The 24939-nt window shown below is 50.8% G+C and overlaps 1 protein-coding gene across 2 annotated transcripts in view; it reads left to right on the top strand.

The window, feature by feature from the left end:
- Nucleotides 1-24604, top strand: part of LOC308584873 (solute carrier family 12 member 9-like) — a 102234-nt gene extending 77630 nt beyond the window's left edge. For both annotated transcript variants that reach the window (XM_081190123.1, XM_081190122.1), the window contains exons 10-13: nt 4402-4594; nt 15491-15665; nt 21997-22143; nt 23300-24604. In XM_081190123.1, the coding sequence (XP_081046249.1) occupies nt 4402-4594; nt 15491-15665; nt 21997-22143; nt 23300-24105 (1321 nt within the window). In that variant the 3' untranslated portion in view covers nt 24106-24604. The remainder of the gene's footprint in view (nt 1-4401; nt 4595-15490; nt 15666-21996; nt 22144-23299) is intronic.
- The last annotated feature ends 335 nt before the right edge of the window (nt 24605-24939 follow it).

Genomic DNA, 24939 nt, shown 5'->3' with positions numbered 1-24939 from the left:
AGGAAGGAGAGTCCACAATCTCCCGAGGGAGATTGTTCCACTGTCAGGCAGGCCGCCAGAGAGTTTCCCCCTGATGTTTAGTTGAAATCTCCTTTCTTGTAACTTGAAGCCATTGGTTTGGGTCCAAAAATGTGTACGCCAGGCAGAATACCGTAGATTCTGGCGTATTAGGTGACTGGGTGTATAAGATGACCTCCCAAATTGGCAGCTGCCAATTTGGGGGGTCGACTTATATGCCCAGTCTTATACGCGGCAGCTTTGCTGCCCAGCGAACCCATACCTGGTTTATAAGACGATCCCTGACTTTTTAGAGGATTTTCCGGGGTTAAAAAGTCGTCTTATACGCCGGAATCTACGGTACAGTGGTGCCTCGCAAGACGAAATTAATCCGTTCCGCTAGCGGTTTTTTCGTCTTGCGAAGCAACCCTATTAGCAGATTAGCGCTATTAGCGGTTTAGCAGCTATTAAAGGCTTAGCGGCTTAGCAGCTTAGAAAAAGGGGGGGAGCGAAAAAAATCGCAAGACTCGCAAGACTTTTTCGTTTTGCGAAGCAAGCCCACAGGGAAATTCGTCTTGCGAAGCGCATCGAAAAACAGAAAACCCTTTCGTCTGGCGGGTTTTTCGTCTTGCGAGGCATTCGTCTTGCGGGGCACCACTGTATATGCAGAAATGCATATACAGTATTTGAAAGAGGATTCAACAAATTCATGGAGAAAAGGGCTGTTGATGCCTAATGTGCCTTCTGCAGCTGGGGCCAGCAATACTTTTGAATCCAAGTTGCTGTGAAAACCGCAGGAGAGAGGGCTCTCGCACTCGGATCCTGCTTGCTTGTTTTGCATCTGGTTGGCTACTGATAGCAGCATGTTTGGGCTAGAAGGGCCACTGGCCTCATCCCGCAGCCTCTTCCTATGTTCTTAAGTAGCTGGGGTGGTGGGAGGTGTAGTCAAAAACACCTTCGAGAGCACCAGGCTGGCGAAAAGCCTGCCGAACGTAGGCTGAGGCCCCTTGGCCAAAGTCGCAGGCGTTGTGCATGTGTGGGTTTTGGAGCTGAGCATGGCTCCCTTCCCCTCCATTTAACCTCTCTGGTCCTTGCTGGGGCTGTAGCATCCCGCGAGGGGGTTAAACTCTGTGCGCTTCGCAGAGACTCTAATGCATACTGCAGCTCGCTGCCAGGGCCCAGGAGAGACCCGCGTTTTATACACATCGATTACACACTTAACCACCATTTGCGTTTTTATCCCTCACCTTTTCTTCCCCTCCGAGCAGCAGCAAACGAGGAGCGTCTCCCTTCTCTGCGTCTCCCCCCTCCCCATCTCTCTCTCTTACACACACAAGTAAATACACACAGCCTTTGTGCATTTTTTTTATTTTTGCGGGTCCGGCTACGCAAGAGTGGCAGAGGGCAATTAGCATTCCGGGGCTCCTTTTTAAATCTCCCTAAGCAATATAGATAAGACAGCGGGTTAGATGAGAACAATTTAATTAAGCCATAGAAAAGAGGCCCTTTGCCGGCGCCCTCGGTTCGTGCGCTCTGCCAACCGCGCCAACCTTCCAGTGCGGGACTGGCTTGGTGCCACGCAGAGCACACCCTGCCTGCTACCCCCTCCTCTCTGTGCAGGATTGATAGCCCCCTTTGGCTTCTTCTTCCCTCTCCCTGCCCCCCCCCAAAAAGCTGAAATTAAAAACCGAAACTGGGATTAAAAACAACCGAACACTTTTTCTTCCTGTATGTGGCCAGTGCCAGGAAAACCTACAACTCTCTTGAGGTGTGGCAGCCATCAGCTGTCCTCATTACTCAGTGAGATTTGAGGCTACCTGTCCCAGAGGGGAGATAAACAAGCAAATTTTAGGGACTAGGTGCTGCTTTTTTTAAAAAAAAAATCACTTTTTGTTGTTGTTTAAAAATTGTGTTTACATCCTGTGCTTCTGCCACAGAGCAATGGCCTCGGTTCGACTGCGTTATTATTATTCCAACAGGTCTGCAAGGAACATTAGGCCGTGATGGGCAATGAAATATCCCACTCAGCTTCATGGCTGAGCAGGGATTTGAACCCAGGTCTCTCTGGCCCGGAATTTTTAACTACTCAAGAAGATGTAACTCTTTAATGCATGCGGATCAATAGGAATCGCTAACGTTTTTAGTGCCTTTATAATGAATGATACGTGCTAAGATCCCGTGGGAAGGTGGGGAATCCTGTCGGAGCAGCTGCGTGATTAAAATATAAATTGCAATGATGTGTGTGGTATTTTTTGTTCTTTCGGTACTTCAAGTCAATTGGGTGTAGCTTGGCATTTGGTTTTAAAATTTATTGCAGCCCCTTCGAACAGGGCAGGTTCAGTATGTAGGTGCAGAAACGGTCAGCTTTTAAAAGTTTTTGCTTAGCAAATCTTGTCAACCCAAGAATCCTGCATCTAAGAAAGACCAACTCTGAGGGAATCCTTTCTTCCAGATAAAAAGTTGTCCACACCCCATCATCCAACCACAGGGCTTGCATGTTTGTCAAGAGATAGCACTTTCCTCTCCCCTTTCTGATACAGGCACTGGAGCTTTAAAAAAAGCCCTTGATAGGCAGAAATTCAATAGGAGAATCTTGCAGTGATGGGGAAAGGTTTCGCCTATTGCACTTCTGCTGTCTTGCAGGTGGTGAGGGGTCTGCGTTTCAGCTGACAGAGGGTGAGGAATTTCTGCTTGGCTCCTTTCCTGAAACTAACTGATTTCAGTAGTTTTCTCCTTGCAGGTGTCATTAGATAATAAAAAAGCGTGTGTTTTATTCTGTAATGCCTTCTCGGCTGAATCAGACCTCTAGCCCAGCTTTCTGCTTCCAATAAGGTCAGCCAAGTACTTCTGGCAGATAACTGGGGCAGCCTGCTTACAACTCATGTTTAAACTTAGATGCTGTTTTTCCCCAACCGTCTGCTCAAAAGCATTCTCACACTTCTTCCCCTCCCCCCTAAAAAAATCCTTATCTGTGCCTGCTACAGTTGTGTGACAGGCAGAAATTCACCAGGTGTAGTGTTTCCTGTCACTGCATCCTCATCCTGGAGTTAGCCACGCCATCTGAATTTCTGCCCATATTTTCATGTTGAAAATACCATGCATCCCATGTGTGTGTGCATTTGTGTGTTTGCCTGCATGCATGTGATACTGCTGCATATTGCATGCAGAAGCAGCTCTGTGCAGGAAATTTCATGCATGTACAATTTGCCATGCTTAAACCTTGGAATCTATGAAGCAGCCTAGGGAAAGTGATCTGAGAGCCCTTCTACTTACTCAAGCATTTTGCGGCTGGAGATGAGTGCGTTGGACTCTCTCTAATGGATCCCTCGGGGTGTAAGCAATTGTGTTACGTATTCATTGTCTTTAAATGTTGCTAACCAGCCGTGAGCCTTCTGGGACAGGGCAGGTTACAACCCAAATAAGATGGATTTCCTGCAACTCTGGCTCCGGTTGCATCCGAGGGTAACCTCAGGGGCTAGTGTGGAGTAACTGATGGAGTGGCAACCTGCAAGGTCCTCACACTGCTTTGTAGAATGGCACACCCCCTAACGGAGGGGAGAGAAACCTGTGGACCCCTGAGGCATTGCTGTACTCAAACTCCTAGATATCTCAGTTGGTTAGAGCAACCTGCTGATACTGCCAAGGTTGCAGGTTCAATCCTCGTATGGGACAGCTGAATATTCCTGCATTTTAGGGGGTTGGACTCTACAATTCTATGAATATGTGATTCTAACTCCCAGCTTGAACGCCCAGAGGGCTGCAGGGTCCCAAGCTGTCAGGAGTCAGCCAGCAGTAAATCACACCATACAAACTGCAATTGACTCTTTATTAGCAAGAACATGATCTTGGCAGAGTGTCAGGCCTAATGAGCACAGCAGCTCATCCCTGGTAGGTCTTGCCCCCACGAAGCAGTTGCTGAGACTGAAGGTCCCCACATCCCCATAGTCTCCTAAGCCCCACTCCCCTCCAGGGTTTCTCCCAAGCAATCTGAGACTGTACCAGTCTCTCCTCTGTGCTTTTCATGTCTCTCCTGGTTCTGGGATACCAGGGGGAAGGGAAGCTTGTTCCAGCAGGAGGGGGAGATACCTGGGACTCTTCACCAGCCAGACTCATCTTTGCTTCTTGGCCTCTCCTGCTTCAGCTGCTGCCTCTGATTCTGAACTTCTCTCTGCCACAGACTGTCCCAGCTCACTAAGCCCTGTTGCCTCTTCAGCTTCCGACACCACCACTTCCCAGTCTTCTCCCTCTGTCCACCCACCAATCCCTGGACTCTTAGCCTTCTTCCCCTGGGGCTTCCCCAGCTGGTTCCTCCCACAATTCCTCTGTGTCCAACGGATCCACAACACCACTGGAAGCTAAGTGGATCTGCCCCTCCCAAGCTGACTGCTCTGCTCCTTCCCGCAGGCCTACCTTCCGGTACTTCACCTGGCACACCTGTGTGCTGGGCATCGCCGGCTGCTTCGTCATGGTCTTCCTCATCAGCCCCATCTACGCCTCAGCCAGCGTGGCCTTCATGGTGGTTCTCCTTGTGGCCCTCCATTACCTCTCCCCCAGCAGCAGCTGGGGCTACATCAGCCAAGCTCTCATTTTCCACCAGGTAAGCACGGGGTGGACCCCCAAAACCAGCTCTCTACCGCGGTCGGCAGCAAGCAAGACTTTCTCCTTTCTGATGCGAAAGGTTTTAATCAATGTTTTCTGGCGCTTTCGTTTGTCGGTTGCTCCTCCTGTGGGAGAACGGGCGAGGCAGAAACACGGCGAGCAATCTCTTTTCCTTGCACACATAAACACCTGGAGCTGTGTTGACTAGTTTAGAGACAAGAGTTTTCCCTCTGGCGACGTTCAGCCCTCTCATAAATCAGGCAGGGTGGGAGGAGGAGGAGGAGGAGCAAGAAGAAGAAGAAGCCCCTTTTCCAGGGATTTCAAGGCAGGGGCTGCGAGCCCCATTCTTTGGCCACCCAAGGAAATTGCAGAACGCTCGAAAAGTACCGTATTTTTCGTTCTATAGGACGCACATTTCCCCCTCCAAAAATTAAGGGGAAATGTGTGTGCGTCCTATAGAGCGAATGCAGGCTGCGCCGCTAAGCCCAAAGCCAGAACAGGAAGACGGAGCCCTGCGGAGCGCTCCGTCTCGCTGCTCTAGCTTGGGGACGGCTGCGCGCAAACCTCTGTAGGGCAGCGGGGCGCTGCGCTCCAAAGGCTTCAGGGATCTTTGAGGCTGGCGGTGGGGGAAAGCAGCGCTTCCCTCCACTCCCAGCCCCACAAGCTCTGGTGAATGTACCTTGAACGCACCTTGTTTTAGAGGGGGAGAACAAGAAAAAAAAATTTTTCCCTGTTCTCCCCCTCCTATGGTCCGGTGCGTCCAATGGAGCGAAAAATACGGTATGCATTTTCTGCAAAAGAGGCAAAAAAACTTTTGATTCCTAAGTATGCTAAAGCTATTCAATATTAGAAGCGATGTGGAAGGCAGTGATATTTTTTTGTTTATTATGGGTTTATGGGCATTTATTTTATTTATTTATTAAATTTGTAGACCACCCATCATCTGACGACCACAAGGTGGTTCACCAAAATAATAATAATAATAGTAATAATAATAATAATAATAATACAAAAAGAACCCAGCAAGCAGGACCCAAGACCCCTCTCCCCAACCCACTGCAGCTTCCAGCAACTGGTAGCTCGTTTGCAAAACGCAGGACCAGGTGGTCCTCCCCACCCCATACAGATTAATTTACCTGGTTGTCCTAATAATGTTTCGAACTCGCCTCCACCCCTTCCGCAAGGGAGCTGCACGCTCTTATCTCGTATCCTTTCAGACAGGCAGTTCGTCCTTCCAGCTGGCACCATCCCCCCCCCCCGTGCTCTGCCCTTCCCTGGGATTCATTCCCAGACCCAGCAAGTTGGGCCCGCTGCCCAGCCCTTGCCTTTTAATTTTTGTGCCATAAAACCAACACTTAACAGGGGAAAAACCCTGTTAGCACGTAATGGAATATTCTTATTACCCAGCTGCTGTCTTGCTGGCCTGCCTTAACGAAACTCAGGCCCTCAGCCAGGCCTGGTGAGTGGCTTTGGTTGTGTTTTAGCCAGTTCCCAGCACCTAAAGCCCACAATGTTAGTATAGAAGGTCCAGACCTTCCAATTTGCAAAGTCGATTCATTTATTTATTGTGGGCTTTCCCAAACTTGGCACTCCAGCTGTTTTTGGACTGCAGTTCCCATCATCCCTGATCACTGGTTCTGCTAGCTAGGGATGATGGGAGTTGTAGTCCAACAACAGCTAGAGCCCCAAGTTTTGGAAACCCTGTTTATTGCATTTGCATCCCACCTTCCCTCTCAGGAGCTCAAGGTGGCATACGTAGTTCTCCTCATTTTACCCTCACAACAACCTGTGAGGTAGGTTAGGCCGAAAGTGAGTGACTGGCCCACGGTCGCCCAGGGAGCTTCATGGCTGAGTCAGGATTTGAACCCTGGTCTCTCAGGTCCTAGTCCAACACTCTAATCACCGTATATTCTGCTCTATAGGACGCACTTTTCCCCCTCCCAAAATGAAGTGGAAATGTGTGTGCGTCCTATGGAGCGAATGCAGGCTCCTTGGCTTCAGCAATAGCAACGCAAAGCCTCCGAAGCACAGAGGGAGAGCTCCCCCCGCGCTCCGGAGGCTTTGCGTTGCTTTCGCTGAAGCCACCTGAAGCCACCGGAGTGCAGGGAACTCCCACTGCACTCCGAAGGCTTGCGGATAGCCACCTGAAGCCTGGAGAGCGAGAGGGGTCAGTGCACACCGATCGCTCTTTCTCTCCAGGCTTCGCTTCGCTGGAGAGGCGCGGCACAGTTTTCCTTCTCTGCGCAGTGCACTTCAGCGAAGTGGGAGGAGAAATGGAAGGGGCTCTGTTTCTTCGCTGAGCAGAGAGGGGGAGAAATTTTTCCCCCCTGTTCTCCCCCTCCTATCATCCAGTGCGTCCTATAGAGCGAAAACCACGGTACTAATAAAAACACTGTTTCTAGCTTTCCACCAACCCACCTCAAATGCTATTATCTGAAGTGTTTGCTCGGATCCTAACAAAGCATTTATGTGGGGCTGTAGCATGTTGGAAGAGCTCCAGATACATTATTTCGGTACAGCAGCCCTGTACGGTAGGCCAGTGGTGGTTTCCCCCGTGTTGCAGGTGGTGGAACTGTGGTTGAGTGTCGGTGAATTCATGGCCAGTGCCAGATCTGGAGACTTGAGCTAACTTCCTTGTAGCTTCGCTCTCACGAATCGCTGGCTTGACCTGGAGTGCTTCCTGGAGCGTGTTTTGGTTACTTCCTCCCTTGCAAGGAGCAAAACAGGTCCTGAGACTGCATTCCAGCGGGACACAGCCCCTCTGTGTTTCCTGTTTTCTGCTTGGCCCCTTTCTGCCAAACAAAAGAAGAAGAAGAGTTTGGATTTGATATCCCGCTTTAAGACGTGGGTGGCGCTGTGGGTTAAAGCACAGAGCCTAGGACTTGCCGATCAGAAGGTCGGCAGTTCGAATCCCTGCAACGGGGTGAGCTCCCGTTGCTCGGTCCCTGCTCCTGCCAACCTAGCAGTTCGAAAGCACTTCAAAGTGCAAGTAGATGAATAGGTACCGCTCCGGCGGGAAGGTAAACGGCGTTTCCGTGCACTGCTCTGGTTCGCCAGAAGCGGCTTAGTCCTGCTGGCCACATGACCCGGAAGCTGTACGCTGGCTCCCTTGGCCTATAAAGTGAGATGAGTGCTGCAACCCCAGAGTCGGTCACGACTGGACCTACTGCCTCCCAACACCCACATTTGGCTGAAATGTATCTACTTCTGGGGTGCAGCGCCCCCAACACCACTAATCCATGCTGAGCACACAGAGGCCTTACCAGGAAACAAGGGCGATCTCTGGCAAGCGGTTTGGGGCAGTGTTCAAAATCCCCCAGGTGCCAGGCTCTTTTTGCTACTCGCACAGGCCCATTTGCGACTATGTGGAGATTTGCGGGCACCAGGTTGGCGACTGACGTCTCCTCAAGCTAGCTGAGTCACACACAGCCCTCCATCATCACATCAAGGAAAATAAGTGCAGGGCTGACTACATTTGACTGTGCCTCAGCCTTTCCCCAATTTAAAAACTCTTCTGTAGTCCACAATTAACACCATGTCCATTTCCACTTTGAGTTTCTGCTTCTTGGATACTGGGACAAGTGAATTGTTGTAAGAGCAATGTTGCTGAGATCATAGAATTGTAGAATTGCAGCGTTGGAAGGGGACCCAGGGGTCATCTAGTCCAGCCCCCCCCGATGAATAGACCTTTAAGGTGCTGTTTGGCGCCTAGCTTATATACCTGAGTTTCTAACTCCGGTTTGGGGACACCAGTGTGGAGGGCAGAGGAATCTGACCGCAGCCCTGCGACATTTGCAGGCAGGGAAACTTCGGTGTGTTAGCTGGGGCTGCCAACGCCTCCTCAGACATTCGTCTGGCTTTGAGATGTCTTGGCAGATCTATGGGGGAAAGGAGGGCTCCGTGCAGGTGGATAAAAGCAGGCGTCGCAAACGCCACCTTCCTCTTCTCCTTGCTCCCTCTTCTCCCAGCTCCCCAACCTTTCATTCCTGGCCCTGGCACACAGAGACTTTGGCAGGGAGCCAACACCACAGATTGTGTGCAGAAGGGGGGGTGGGAGGCGTGGGAGGGAAGGAATGATCTCCTCCTCTGCGGTGCGTCTGGGGTAATAACATTTACTCACCAGGGTGATGTTACCCCGTCGGACGCTGATCAAATGCACTTGTCCCCGGTAGTGAAGACAAATGCCGGCAGCTGAGCAGGTAAATGCATTAGCCTGCCCTGAGCTCTGACTTGTCTGACTGACATGTTTGCTCGGTTGCGTGCGCGCACACACACACACACACACACACACACAGCGAGGAAGGAAGCTAGCGGCTGGAGCAGATGATGAAGGAAGAGAAAGCGAGGGCTGTTTTTTCTCAGCCAAGAAGACGCTTTTATCATGGACAGTTCGAAGACCAGGGCTGGGGCAGACATCCCATCAGACATAATGTTTAATTTGTATACAGTCGTACCTCGGGTTACAGGCGCTTCAGGTGACAGATGCGTCAGGTTACAGACTCCGCTAACCCAGAAATAGTACCTCGGGTTAAGAACTTTGCTTCAGGATGAGAACAGAAATCACGCAGCAGCAGCAGCGGGAGGCCCCATTAGCTAAAGTGGTACCTCAGGTTAAGAACAGTTTTAGGTTAAGAACGGACCTCCAGAACGAATTAAGTTCTTAACCCGAGGTACCTCTGTACCGCCTTTCTATATTACTCTGCACAATGCCATTTGCAAGCTGAAGAAACAACAAAAAAGGCAGCAACAATTGCACATGTAATAATGAATCTGATCCAGTACAAAAAAGTCACAATAACCTTAAAATATATCAAATGAAGCAATATTTAACAATCTATTAGAATATAACAATAAACAGTAAAATTAAATATCAGCAAATAATAGTTAAACAGTTAAACAGTTGACACTTAAGAATTGCAATGAAGAATTACTAAACAATGATCAATAAAAATAACAGGAAGCCCCAACGCATAAAATACCACACTTATGTCTAATCCATCCAACTTGATGGCCCTCACTGGCTCCTGTGGGAGGGAGTTCCACAGTTTAACTACACGCTGTAGGAGTTTTCTGCTGAAATGCAGGTCATTGGCACTCTTCAGATACGTGCATTTAAAAAGGGGGAACTTGTTCTCTGAGCACCCAGAGAGCAAGACTGTGTCAGTATTTTCATCCCTCCCATTGCAAAGATCACCAGATCATTTTGTTTTACTTTCTGCCTGTGAAAAAGGAGGGGGCGGAAACCACTCTTCCAGACTTCTGTCCCTAGTACTGTGCGGATTTTCTTTGATCTGTCTAGAGACAAGATGGCAGTATGAGAGAGCTGACTCTCCCGTACATGTTCGTTACGTTCTTTTATTTGCTTAATCAGTAGAAATAAATTAGGTATGCAACGAAACCTCCACAGCTTTGCTTCCGTTACTCTGCTGCTTTTGAGGGGCTCACAATAGCAAATTGCACCGGGACCTATTCCTTGGGAATGCTGTTCCTGCATTCCTGGGATCAGAAAGTCGGAGAAGGTGCTCCTGACACCCAGCCCATTCAGGCGCTGAAGACTGTATATGGGTGTACGGTCAGACTGGCTCTTAATAAAATAAGAAGACGGTTCTGGATCAGGCCAGCGACCCATCTAGTCCAGCACCCTTTTCTATCAGTGACCCCCAAGATCCAACTTTGGGAAGCCCCCCAGGCAGGGCCTGATTGCAGCCCTGCGCTCCCTGCTTGGGATTCTCAGCAACCGCCATTCAGAAACCCATTGCCTCCAACTGTGGAGGCAGGACATAGTCATCATGCCTGGTAGACCCTGATAGCCTGAACATCCTCTATGCACTTCTCTAATCTTCTTTTAAAGCCAGCCAGGTCAGTGGCCATCCATAGATCTAACTGCGCCCTGTGCAATGACATACTTTCGTTTGTCCTTCCTGAATCTTCCCATGTCCGGCTTCATTGGATGAGTTAGCTGTCGCTTTGTTAACAGTGTTTTACAGATTGCAATTGCTTTACTGATAATTTGTTAGTCTACATGATTTATGCTGTGTTTGGGATGTTCTATTATGGTCTCCCTTAGGAGATGGTGGACTCTCCTTCCTTGCAGGTTTCTAAGCCGAGTTTGGATGACTACCTGTAATGGGTGTTTTCGCTGAGATTTCTGCATTGCAGGGGGTGGGGCTAGTTGACCCTGGGGGGGGGGGGTTCCCTTCCAGCTCTGTGATTCTGCAGTTCTATGTTCTAGCATGTTATTCATTGTTTGTAAGCCCCTTTGGGATACATTAGAATGAAAAGCATTATTATTATTATTAGTGATGCTCATTTGATCAGAATTAACGCTTGGGAAGTAGGTGATCGGGACGTGGGTGGCACTGTGGTGTAAACCACAGAGCCTAGGACTTGCCGATCAGAAGGTCAGCAGTTCGAATCCCCGCAACAGGGTGACCTCCCATGTTCAGTCCCAGCTCCTACCAACCTAGCAGTTCAAAAGCACATCAAAGTGCAAGTAGATAAATAGGTATCGCTCCGGCGGGAAAGTAAATGGCGTCTCCGTGCGCTGCTCTGGTTTCACTAGAAGCGGTTTACTCATGCTGGCCACATGACCTGGAAAAACTGTCTGCGGACAAACGCCGGCTGCCTCGGCCAGTAAAATGAGATGAGCGCCGCAAACCCCAGAGTCGTTCGCGACTGGACTTAACTGTCAGGGTTCCTTTACCTTTAGGTAGGTGATCAGGAAGCATCCACTGATAGTGCTCGCTTCGGCAGCACGTATACTAAAATTGGAACGATACAGAGAAGATTAGCAGGAAGCATCCATTGATTGCTACAGGCCTCGGCCCCCAACCCTTCGTCCTTTTCCACGGAACTAACATCCCGGATGCCCGGATGGCACTGGAGCACACTAAGGCTTCTCGCAGGGCCTGCCCACTCATCCCACCAGCCTCGGAGCCAAGACGCCTCCTTTGACTGGGAGCAGATGGAGCCCTGAGCGCCGCCTGCTTGTCAAGGCGGAACCGCCGGCATATGGCGCTGTCAGCGTCTGCCACCCCCCCCATTATCCCCTCAGCGCAGCGTGGGCAGTGGGGCGCTGAGGCGGAACCCTCCTGCTGCCAATCTGGGATGCTGACAGGCAGGTGCCGCGTTCCTCTCGCGTTCCCCATCTGGCTCTCCTGCTTCAAGCCTGGCTGGCTGTGGCAGGAGTGCGCACCTCCTTCCCCAGGGGCGGGAAGAGGTGGCGTCAGCCGGAGACGAACGTTGCTGCGCTCGGAGGGCAAACTTTGGTCTCAAAATGAATTTCTTAAAAAGCAAATCCTGTGGCGCCTCAGGCAAAGCACTTCTTTTCAAGGAAAAGTGGGAGAGTTTTGAGGGGAACCTCTCAAAGGAGTTCCTTGCGTTTCCAGACGTATGCGCCTCATGTTCAGTAAAATCCTGTGTGGTGTTTGCTGGATATTCGCTGACAAGGGTGACTCAAATAAGATTAACCGGATTTCGCACATCACATTGATATGACGGATACGAGCGACCATTTTGTCACACTTTCAGGCACACATTTTACCAGACAACCACACCCGACCTGTGGCGAAATCCTCCGTAATATTGACAGGATGTTACCCATGAGGATAATCTCTAAGTTGTTTGGCCTCCTACCACCCCATCGCCTTGTGTCGGATTGTAGAACGTATTCTCCTCAGCTCAGAGACCTGTCCTTTTCTGTATTATGCACAAAGCGCTGTGCACATCGGTGGCACTCTGCTATTATTCTTCCTCTCTACATCAGCCAGTGAGGAGCACCAAATCCACAGGGCCCAAGGAAGCTGCGGCTAAACTGCCTCCGTGCTTAGCTGTAGAAACATGGGGCTTTGAGGAGTGGGCTCCCTCCACCGCCACCTCAAATGCTTTGGCATCTGTCTGCCTTTTAAAACACACACACACAAACCACAATTTTTCATTAGTTTTTATACAAATACAAAAATCATTAAAAACTTACTCAGAGGTACAGCTAATGATGTTTGTTTCATCCTTTGTCTCTAGACATACACTTACACATTCAACATTCAAACACATTGCTTAACATAACCTCTCCACTGAGAATATCGAGCATTTTGTATAAGATCTTGATATTGGTCATTAACATATTTTAAAAAGGGGGTCTGTGTTTCTATTCGTTATGCCTTTAATTGCCCTCCTGTGCCTGGTGAGAAATTGCTGTATCCCAGATATTATTTTCCCATACGTTCAGGGGTATATCAGTCTGGTTCTTCCATTGCTGAGCTAACCTGTATGTTTCCGAGCACAATTCAAAGTGCTGGTGTTGACCTTCAAAGCCCTAAACGGCCTTGGCCCAATATACCTGAAGGAGCGTCTCCACCCCCATCGTTCTGCCCGGACTCTGAGGTCCAGCGCCGAGGGCCTTCTGGCGGTTCCCTCATTGCGAGAAGCAAAACTACAGGGAACCAGGCAAAGGGCCTTCTCAGTAGTGGCACCCGCCCTGTGGAACACCCTCCCACTAGATGTCAAAGAGAAAAACAACTACCAGACATTTAGAAGACATCTTAAGGCAGCCCTGTTCAGGGAAGTTTTTAATGTGTGACATTTTAGTGTATTTTTGGTCTCTGTGGAAGCCGCCCAGAGTGGCTGGGGAAACCCAGCCAGATGGCGGGGTACAAATAATAAATTATGATGATGATGATGATGATGATGATTATTATCATCATCATCATCATCATCATGCTGTGGTCAGTGAGAGACCTACTACTCTGGTACCTAATTCGTTCTGCAGGTCTGTTCTTAACCTGAAACTGTTCTTAACCTGAGGTACCACTTTAGCTAATGGGGCCTCCTGCTGCTGCACGATTTCTGTTCTCATCCTGAAGCAAAGTTCTTAACCTGAGGTACTATTTCTGGGTTAGCGGAGTCTGTAACTTGAAGTGTCTGTAACCTGAAGCGTATGTAACCCGAGGTACCACTGTAGTTCACTGTAGGTAGAGCCTATGTCCAAAGATATAGCCCAGGGGTCTGCAACCTTTAAGACAAAAAGAGCCACTTGGACTCGTTTCCGAAGAAAAACAACAACTGGGAGCCGCAAAACCATTGCGACATTTAAAGCATGCGCTCCAATCTGACAGCGGGCGGGAAGGTGAGGTTGGGACAGTGCGTGACTAACACACGCACCGCCCCCATGCAACATCACAGCCAGTACAGCGCCCGCCACAGTGGGGAGTGTCGGGGTGCACAATGCGCCTCCTCCCCTCGCTAGTATCCGCCCCGGAGCCGCGGCAAAGGTGTAAAAGAGCCGCATGCGGCTCCGGAGCCGCGGGTTGCAGACCCCTGATATAGCCTCTTGGGACGAAGTCAAACTGCTGCATTAGCAGCACCAACGTGACTTCCACAGGGCGCTAGCCTGGGCAGTGTGTCTGGAGGTCCTGGGCTGCCCAGGGGACAAGAGTGATGGGGCTTCAAAGAAAAGCAGAGTAAGACATTGGGCACCATCTTGGCTGCAGGAGTTGCCAGAAGGAGGCGTACAAGGCACCATCCAACTGTCTTGGGGACTCCACTCCAGATTTGTGTAGGCTTTACACCTTAGCATTTTCTTCTCCTGAAGATGTCCCGCAAGGCAGCTGAGGTTCAGGATCAAAGTTTTCCTTCTCCTAGATCAGGCATAGGCAAACTCGGTCCTCCAGGTGTTTTGGGACTACAACTCCCATCACCCCTGACCACTGGTTCTGTTAACTAGGGATGATGGGAGTTGTAGTCCCAAAACATCTGGATGGCCGAGTTTGCCTACGTCTGTCCTATGTCCTAGATGGGCTATGAGCCCCATCTGCTCCTCACCTCCCTCTACAGCAGGCTTCCTCAACCTCGGCCCTCCAGATGTTTTGAGACTACAACTCCCATCATCCCTGACCACTGGTCCTGCTAGCTAGGGATCATGGGAGTTGTAGGCCAAAAACATCTGGAGGGCTGGGGTTGAGGAAGCCTGCTCTACAGCATGTGCAGAAACTGCCTTCCTGACCATTGGACCCTCTCTTGGTCTCGTTGGTTCAATCTGCCAGATCCTGTCTTTGCATGCAAAAGAAGCCCCTAACTCCCGAAGAATTTGAGACCCATTGGTTGCCCTCCCCTGGTTTAGCCGGCCAGCGGAAGCCATTTCCTAGGTTGTGGCTGCTGTCGCGTGCTGACAGCATCTCGGAGCCACAGGTGAGAGCTGAGTGCTGGGGTGGGAGCAAAGGAGAGCAAACCACCCCAGAAGGAGCAGAATGTGTCCCCCACCAGAGGTACTCCCATCCCCTAACACCCCATTGACCCCTCCAGCCTGACTCTTTTTTGGGGGGGGTATTTTTATTAGGAATTTCAACATAACAATTTATCACAAATACATCATCCTCATTTTCCCCCATTTTTTCCCTCCTCCTTTCCCCCCAAAAGAAGAACCCCCCACCCCCACCCCAGACTTCCCTCAGCTCCTCTCTCTGGTTTTTCAGCACATGTTATTCTCTGCATATTATAAAATTGTAAAGATCCTTAACTTATCTATCTATATATTACTAATAAAAGGTTAGTGAATGTTTATTCAAAACCTGCCAAGTTCATTTTGTTGTTTCTTTAAGTACTTTGTAAAAGGTTCCCATTCTTCTTTAAAGTCACAGTTGTCCTTATCACATAGTGTGTGCGTCAATTTTGCCAATTCTGCATAGTCCACCAGTTTCTCTTGCCACAGTTCTTTAGTCGGGGTTTCCTCGTTCTTCCATCCTTGTGCTGTTAAGACTCTTGCCGCCGTTGTTGCGTACATGAAGATGTTTTTCAATTTCCTTGGCAGGTCTTTTCCTAGAATCCCTAACAAAAGTACTTCGGGCTTTTTTTACAAATGTTAAATTATCTTCCCCCCCCACCCCCCCCCCACCCCCAGGTCCGCAAGTATCTGCTGATGTTGGACATCCGCAAGGAGCACGTCAAGTTCTGGCGGCCGCAGGTACTGTTGATGGTCCGGAACCCGCGGACGTCCCTGCAGCTCATCAGCTTCATCAACGACCTCAAAAAGAGCGGATTGTATGTGCTTGGCCACGTGGAGCTGGATGACTTGGGTAAGGGGGCAGCGGGAGGCCAGCCGGGTGACCCCCCCAAGTCCTCTGGAGAGATGCAACCATGTGCCCTAGGGAGAAGGCTCATAGGAAGCTGCCTTGGACTGAGTTGTACCACCCACCCACCTAGCTTGGAGACCTTCAGCGGCTCTCCTGGGCAGGGGGGACCTCGGTAATATGGCACCCTGTGTGTGGCCAAGATTTGACACCCCCTTCCCCAGCCCTCGCTCCAGCCAAGCAAGGCGCCAGGCCTGGGGCATAGCTGTCAACCGTCCCTTATTTGGCGGGAAACTCCCTTATCCCAGTGCTGTGTCCCGCTGCTGTCCCTTATTGATGATGTCCCTTAAATTTCCTGGGTTTCATGCTCGCCCGGCTCAGGAGGGAAGCAGCGGCTCGGGGTCCTCCGCCGTGAGAGAGTGCACGCGCATGGGCTGCCGCGTCTCTGTCTCTCCCTTTTCCCCCTCAGGGGCGCATTGTGAGGAGCCGGGTGGTGGCAGGCGGGCAGGCAGCCCCTCTCTTGCGAGACTTCTGCCGCGCTGCCAGCGGAAGCCGGAGGCAGCGGTGGCTGAGGAGGCGGCCTGAGGGAGGAGGAAGAGGACGGGATGGGGAGGGATGCAGAAGGGCGGTGCTTCAGTGGCCGCCGTGGCACCACAACTGCCTCATGCCGGGCTCGCGGGTGGTGTGGGCGAGAGTCTCTCTCTCTCCCTCCCTCTCTCTCAGGCGGGGAAGGGCCGATGGAACTCCTCGCCCCAGGACGATGGCAGCCCCGACGTGCTGCTTAGCATCCCCTCCAACCAGTGCAGCATCTTAATGTAGTGATTTCCCCCTCTGCATCCCTTTCCTAACTCTATTTTTATAAATCATTTGTCCATCCATAGTTCAAATTTTTACTACAAGTTTTCTGTCAATCCTGCCAATGTATGTAACTCTTTCCAATAGCTTTTCAACTAAATTATAAACTTTCCCCATTCTTTGTGAAAGAGGTCCTCTTCCTGGTTTCTAATTCTGCCTGTAAGCTTTGCCATCTCAACGTCGTTCATCAGTTTTGTCTGCCTCTCTTCTTTGGTGGGAGTTGTAGACCCTTAGGATCATCTAGTCCAACCCCCTGCAAAACACAGTCAGTCGCAGCCAAAGCAGCATAGCTCCATCAGTGGCGGGTTTATGTATAAGCTAAGCGAAAATCCCTTATTTTGGCTGCTGATCCCTTCTTTTCGAGGCTGCTGGTCCCTTATTTTCAAATCTGTAAGTTGACAGCTATGGCCTGGGGAAGGAGGTGTGAGGCTCTGGCTGGGTCCCAGAGCCCTTCCTCCTTCCCAAAGCTGGGCAAGCGCTAACTGGGCTCTGGGAAGGAGGAAGGAGGTCTTTGGGACCCTGCCAGGGCCCTCATGCCTCCTGCCCAAAGCCCAAAGCTTGCTAGCCTCTGGGAAGGAGTCCCTACACTTGTGGGGGGGGGAGCAGTGACGCTGCCCCAAATGCGCTTCTGCTCAGGGTTTGATAGGCCAGGGACTGGCCCTGGGGCCTTGTGCATAGAAAGCAGATGCTCTAAGCTACGAGTCTTCTCCTTGTATTGTGCGATGGGAGGGAGGAGGAAACCATGGACCTCTATATGTTGCCGGGCTCTGACTCCCAGCAGCCCCAGCCAGCCAGCACACTGAAAGATGCAGTCTTGCTGAGGGCCGATTCACTGTCCCTCAGACCATGTGGTGGGCCGGACTATATTTTTTTTGGGGGGGGGGGAATGAACGAATTCCTATGCCCCACAAATAACCCAGAAATGCCCTTTAAATAAAAGCACACATTTTACTTCTGTAAAAACACCAAGCAGGCCCCACAAATAACCCAGATATGCATTTTAAATAAAAGGACACATTCTACTCATGTAAAAACACGCCAATTTCCAGACCAATTTCCAGGCCAGATTGAGAAGGCGATTGGGCTGGATCCAGCCCCCGGGCCTTAGTTTGCCTACCCATGGCCCAGAGCTATTCTCTGTTTGTTAAAGAAAATAGAGAAAATAGTTTTTCTGATAAACTGGAACCGGGCTGGAGGTTTTTGTAGGTTTCATATTAGGGCCGCAATATTCCGTAGCTTAATCAGATAGATGACTTCATCAAAAACTGTATCACAGACTAAACAAATGTGCCCGGTTGCCTGGCCTCAAAAAACAATATTGTAGAGTTGGAAAAAGTTCGGAAAAGGGCAACAAAAAGGATTGAGGGGGTGGAGCAACTCTCATGAAGAAAGGTTGAAGCATTTGGGACTTTTCAGTTTAGAGAAAAAGGCGAGGGAGAATCAACAGGGTAGAGGTTTGTGAAATCATGTGTGGCCTGGAGAAAGTGGATGGATAAAACTTGCGGACGTCCATTGAAGCTGAACGTTGGAAGAATCAGGGCAGAGGAAATATTTATTCACGCTGCACATAGCTGAACTATGGAAGTCATTCTCGCAGGCAGCACTGATGGGCCCTCGCCTAGATGGCTTTGAAAGAGGATTGGTCAAATTCAGGGAGGAGGAGAGGGCCATGGATGGCTCCTATCCAGAATGACCATGCTTTGCCTCCACGGTCAGAGGTGCCAATGCATCTGAATACCGCAGGAGAAGAGAGGGGTCTTGTGTTCGGATCCTGCTTGCAGATTTCCTATTGGGGCTTCAGGTTGGCCACTGTCAGAATAGGATGCTGGACTAGAAGGGCCATTGGCCTGATCCAGCCAGCTCTTCCTATGTTCTTAAGCCTCCAATAATAACAATAATAACAATAATTTATTTATATCCCGCCCATCAGGCTGGGTTTCCCCAGCCACTCTGGGCGGCTTTCAACAGAATATTAAAATACAATAGTCTATTAAACATTAAAAGCTTCCCTAAACAGGGCTGCCTTCAGATGTCTTCTAAAAGTCTGGTAGTTGTTGATCTCTTTGACATCTGGTGGGAGGGTGTTCCACAGGGCGGGTGCCACCACCGAGAAGGCCCTCTGCCTGGTTCCCTGTAACTTGGCTTCTTGCAGCGAGGGAACTGCCAGAAGGCCCTCAGCGCTGGACCTCAGTGTCGGGGCAGAATGATGGGGGTGGAGATGCTCCTTCAGGTATACTGGACTGAGGCCGTTCAATGGATGGCTCAGCAGATTTTCCTGCCAAGTGCATGGCTGTCATTTCCTGGGTGGGGTGAGGCGGCAGGGAGGCCAGTGCCCTACAAAAACATAAGCAGGAGTGCCGGTTTTGGCTTCATCGGTTTGCACCAATTTGCACTGCTCCGACGTTCTTGCTCCACTGAGAGCCAGTGTGGTGTAGTGGTTAAGAGCGGTAGTCTCGTAATCTGGTGAACCGGGTTCGCGTCTCCGCTCCTCCACATGCAGCTGCTGGGTGACCTTGGGCCAGTCACACTTCTGTGAAGTCTCTCAGCCCCACTCACCTCACAGAGTGTTTGTTGTGGGGGAGGAAGGGAAAGGAGAATGTTAGCCGCTTTGAGACTCCTTAAAGGGAGTGAAAGGCGGGATATCAAATCCAAACCCCTCTTCTTCTTCTTCTTCTTCTTCTTGCCAGCTCACCTGTCCCTTTCCAGTTAAACTATAGTAACTCACCTGGCAGGAGGCTGGAGCAGAAACTCTGCCCCACCAGGTGAGCAGCCTCTGGTTGAGAAGTTTGAGTGTCCCAGAGTGCAAGTTTGCTGCAAGAGTTGATGTCTCAGCTCAGCCTTTTTGTTTACTCTCAGTTGTGAGCACGTGCCCCTTCCGGTGAACACGTGTTCACCAGCACGGCGCTTCTCACGCTGTACGGATGCTCCAGCCAAAAGCATTCGCAAGCCCACCTGGGTCTGTGTGCCGACTGCCCAGGCTCCCACTTCTACCTGCCTGCTGTCCTTTGTACTGCAAATTGATTTCTCAGCTGCTTTTGTGAAGGCCGCAAATGGGGGGCCCCTCCCAGAGCTGTTCTGGTTTCCATGGTGACTAATGGATTTTTTTCCCCCTCCCGCTGAAAAGAGGGGAAAGTAGAAAGAGGAAGATGGTTAATTTCATTTTTCAACCACACTTAGAGAGAGAGAGAGAGAGAGAGAGAGAGAGAGAGTGCGCGATCAGACCAGAATTATAGGGCAAATATGAAAGATAAAGTACGGCAGCTTAGTTGTGGTGGATCAATGAGAAAGGATTCCTGGGTCTTTGGATGGATAGTAAAAGAACTTGGTGCCAGGTGCGAAGACACTCTGCGAATGCGCTTGTGAGCTCCAAGCACTGTCAGAAGCTGCTGCTTCCACCCACATTGGGGAACTTTGTGGCAGAGGGAGAAACGAACCGTTCTTGGGTTTGGTGAGACGCAAGTCCATTGTCACAACACACACGTGACACAGAATTCTCTGAAACAGTGAATTTTAAAGAGAGCCGTGCGGGGAGAGCTTTCCATTATCTTTTAGGGCATATAAATGGTGGATTGCAAAGTTGCAAACGATATCTCATCTTAAAAGTGTGGAATACAGTGGTGCCTCGCAAGACGAAAAGAATCCGTTCTGTGATTCTCTTCGTCTAGTGGTTTTTTCGTCTTGTGAAGCAAGCCCATTGACAGATTAGCGGATTAGCGCTATTAGCGCTATTAGCTGCTTTTAGTGGCTTATCTGCTGACCGGATCAGCTGATAAGCGGCTTAGCGGCTTAGAAAAAGGGGGGAGGGGAAAAAACCAGCAGGAACTCGCAAGACATTGTCGTCTTGCGAAGGAAGCCCATAGGAAATTCGTTTTGCGAAGCACCTCCAAAACGGAAAACTCTTTTCGTCTAGCGAGTTTTCCGTCTTGCGAGGCATTCGTCTTGCGGGGCACCACTGTATGTAGGTTTACACTTAAAGTACAGTGGCATTGTCACTTCATTCGCCCAAATCAGAGGCATGCAGTAAAAGAAGCCAAGAATGCGAACTGCAGCTTTTGGGATCTTTGCAGCTCTCGACTGAGGTGTTACGGAGCGTTCCTGCACTTCCCAACTGCTCATGCGCTTTGGGAATCGTCAGCACATGAGGCCTAGGGACAGATAGGGCTGTGCTTTGTTGGTGAGAAGGGGCATAGCAGGGAAGGGAGAAGGCAGCACAATATCAACGTGTTATCGGTCAGCAGTCAGGTTGTTGCTGGAGAGAAGTGAGGTGTGTCTGGCAAACATGAGTGGTAGTGTGTGTCCGCAACAGTACTGCACATGAATCATAGGAGCCAACTTCTAGGGGCCACGGGGGCTTCAACCCCCACAATAAAATATTTGAGGGGGCCAGGCCCCCACAAAGTTGATGGGCATTCCCATTCAAATGGTGTGTATGCATTGCATCATGTGATTGATTATGCGGGGCCGGGCTTACCTGGGTCCCCCGCAATATTTTATTCAAGTTGGCACCCCTGGTGTTCCTAGGATGGCTCAGTCTGTAGAGCTTGAGACTCTTCATCTCAGGGTTCTGGGTTCAAGCCCCAATGTAGGGCGAATGATTCTCGCATTGCAGGGGGTTGGACTATATGATCCTTGTGGTCTTTTGCAATTATTATTATTATTATTATTATTATTATTATTATTATTATTATTATTAATGCCCCGCCCTCCCCGGCCAGAGCCAGGCTCAGGGCAGCTAACACCAGTAAAATTACAGTAAAAACGTAATAGGGGAAAAAACCAATTTAAAATACAAGTTAAAATGCAGCCTCATTTTAAAAGTAGCCGATAAATCAAGACCATAAGGGGAGGGAAACGTAAGGGTCAGACTGAGTCCAAACCAAAGGCCAGGAGGAACAGCTCTGTCTTGCAGGCCCTGCGGAAAGATGTCAAGTCCCACAGGGCCCTAGTCTCTTGTGACAGAGCGTTCCACCAAGTCGGGGCCAGTACTGAAAAGGCCCTGGCCCTTGTTGAGATAATTATTATTATTATTATTATTATTATTATTATTATTATTATTATTATTATTATTGATGGGGAATGGGTACCAGTAAGGTGTTGGAGAAACTATAGCCATGGATGTGTGTGTGTGTGTGTGTGTGTGTGTGTGTGTGTGTGTGTGTAACTGGCTAGGGTAACTGGCTACCCAGAAGATGCTGGACTCTCCAGTGTCATTATCCCTGACCACTGCCATTCTGGCTGGGGCTGATTTGGTTGAGAGAGTCCAACAACAGATTGAATTCTAATGCCTTCTGCAGCTGTCTCTTAAAGTTGTTTGCCCCTGTTGATAGACTTGTAAGGAGGTCCCTCCACACGCAGGTCCCCTCCTTATGTGTGAATGTGTCCCTGCTTATCCAAGGGCTAGCCTAGGTCACCTCCCACTGTGGGCTTTGCTCTGGAGCTCCAACGCAACTCCGGCCAACTGACCCTCTCCTTTCTCTCTTAGACTCCCTGCCTTCTGACCCCTTGCCGCACCAGTCTGACTCGTGGCTGCAGCTTGTGGACAGGCTGAACATCAAGGCCTTCGTCAACCTGACCCTTTCGGACTCCATCAGACATGGCACCCAGCAGCTGCTCTTCATCTCTGGCTTGGGTGAGTATCCCTTTCTGTTTGGGCCAGAGAACTGGGCAGCTAAGGAGGAATTAGGTGCAGGATGTCTCGGAACTGATTTTTGTGAGCTGCAGTGGCAGGCTGTGTGTGAATAAATACTGCAAATGAATACATTTTGGGGAGGGGGTTACAGTTTTGTTTTTTGTTACGAATTTTGTGTTTTTATCTTGTATTTTTATGCTACAAACCGCCGTAAGATCTAAGGATGAAGGGCGGTATACAAATTTAATAAATAGTACACATGAGATTCAGGCATGCTTTCTAGTGGTGCGGAGGGCGTACTTTGCTGCCTGCAAGGTGCTTTGACGTCCCAACTTCAGGACTTCAAAGCGCCTGGAGAAATCACTTGGCTGCCTTGGTGACCTCAGCTGATGGACAGGCGAGCCACCCCTCTTGCAAATTTGGTCCACGAAACCAATCCAGATCTGGCCCACAGGGTTCAAAAGGTTCCCTGCCCCGCAATATGGATTTAGTTGAACCAAACACCTAAGCTGCCTCTGTTCCTAAACCCCACAAGGCTGACCAATGAAATACAGCAATATTTCTTTATTTTTGTGGCTGCGTCAAATATAATTGTAGGACGGAACTGGCCACCAATCCATTTTCATTCCTTTGTTTTGGGGAGGTAGGGGTCGTGGGGGCAACTTTTACCATCAACCACCTACCCCCAATCTTGACCTTGTTTGTTGCTGTAGCCCAGCCCCTCCTCCTTGATTTGATTGGGCTCAGTCGGTAGAGCATGGGACTGTTGACTGTGGATTTTGAGTCCCAGCTTGGGTGAAATATTCCTCCACTGCAGCAGGGGGTTGGACTAGATGACCCTCAGGGTCCCTTCCAACTCTACAATTCTAAGACTCTGTGGTTCTACTTTCATTCCGCTTTCCAGCAACAGAAGTTTCGTTCAAAGCAGCTCATGATAGTCACAATAGCATTAAGAAAGAAAGCAGAACAATGTAGATGCTGCAAAGCAGAGATTCCCAAACTTGGGTCTCTGGCTGGTTTTGGACTACAGTTCCCATCATCCCTGACCACTGGTCCTGCTAGCTAGGGACCATGGGAGTTGTAGTCCAAGAAGAGCTGGCGACCCGAGTTTGGGAAACCCAACTAATACTCCCTTGCCTCTCTCCCCCTCTCCCAGGAGGCATGAGGCCCAATACCATCGCTCTGGGTTTCTATGACGACACGGCCTCGGAGGACCGCCTCTCCCAGCACCCGGCCTTCAGCAGCGGGGAGGAGGTGGCCTGGCAGAACTTCCCTCCGCCGTGGACGTCGGGGACGCAGAAGTGCCTCTCTCCCCGGGAGTACGTGGCCATCATCGCGGACGCCCTGAAGATGCAGCGCAACGTGCTGCTGGCGCGCTCCTTCGAGGAGCTAAAGCCGCCGCAGGAGCTGGGGTGGCGAGCCCAGCCCCTCATCGACGTCTGGCCCATCAACCTGCTGCGGCCTGACAGTGCCCACTACGTGAACACCTGCAGCCTCTTCCTGCTGCAGATGGCCTGCGTCCTGGCCATGGCCCGTGCTTGGCGCCGCGCCCGCCTGCGCCTCTTCCTCTGCATGGAGAGCGGCGCCCGCCCCCGGGGCCAGGAGGACAAGCTGCGCCAGCTCCTGAAGGACCTGCGCATCCAGGCAGACATTCACACGGTGCTGTGGGACAGCGCAGTGGCCCTCCACTGGCACCGCCAGCAGGAGGTGGCCAGCGACACCGACGCCTTCAGCTTCCCCGGAAACGTGGCACAAGTGACGGACGAGTACCTGAGCGCCGTCAACCAGCTCATCCTCCAGCAGAGCTCCGCCCCCACAGTCCGCTTCCTCTACTTGCCCCGCCCCCCAGCAGACACCAGCCTGTACGGCAGGTACTTGGAGCAGCTGGAGGTGCTCACTCAAGGGCTGGGCCCCACGCTGCTGGTGCACGGGGTCAGCGCTGTCACCAGCACTGAGCTCTAGGTTGGGTGCTGCGCGAGGTCAGCCTGAGCCGTGGCTGGCTGGCTTGCTGATGCCCCGTGACGGTCAAGGGTTGGGGAGTGGCAGGGCACCAGAGCGGTGTGGTGTGTCAAGAAGTGAGGGCGGACAGAAGGTTATGCTGGGGCTGATCTCTGGGCCCTGCCGGACTGGCCGCGGGGCAGCCTCGGGTTCCTCTTTCACCAAAGACTGGGCCCACTTGGAGGACTCATGGGCGCGGGAACCACGAGACCCGCTTCTGGGGCCCAGCAAAGCCGTCCGGGCCAAGAGGAGACTGTTACGTCCTGCAGGGACGTCCCGTCAACGCTGGTCCTTTGGAAGGCTCTGTGAGCTCACGCAGAGGGGGACCCGAGCGAGACCAGAGCAGTACCAAGCTAGCACTTTGCCAAGTGGCCTTGGAAAAACTCTGCAGCAGCCCCGGTGCCTTTTGATACGTGTAGAAACAGGAGCAAAAATAAAGATGGTCCTGAAGGATCTGAGCAGGCTGCTGTGGTGGCGTTTGGGTTGTTGATGGCAAGGAGCTTAGGGCAGTTGTCACAGGAGTGTGCTGGTCAGTAATCGTTGGAAGTAAATCTCTCTTACAAAAACACGAGCTCCACAGACTTGGTTGAGTGTCAGGCCTAATGAGCAGAGCACCTCGTTCCTGGTGGTCTTAATCCATGAATACCAGCCCCCACCTCCACACAGCCATCTAAGCCCCCTCCTCTCCCAAGCAATCAGAGACTGCACCTGCTTGCAGACAACCTCTGCTCCGCCTGTTTCAGCCCATTTCTGGTCCTGGGAGGTGGGAGGGGAGCTTGTCACAGCAGCAGGAGGAGA

The sequence above is a fragment of the Podarcis bocagei genome (assembly GCF_964188305.1).
Source record: "Podarcis bocagei genome assembly, chromosome: 4".
Classification (NCBI taxonomy): Eukaryota; Metazoa; Chordata; class Lepidosauria; order Squamata; family Lacertidae; genus Podarcis; species Podarcis bocagei.
The sequence above is the reverse complement of the archived record's forward strand: the minus strand, read 5'-3'. Positions and strand labels throughout refer to the sequence as shown.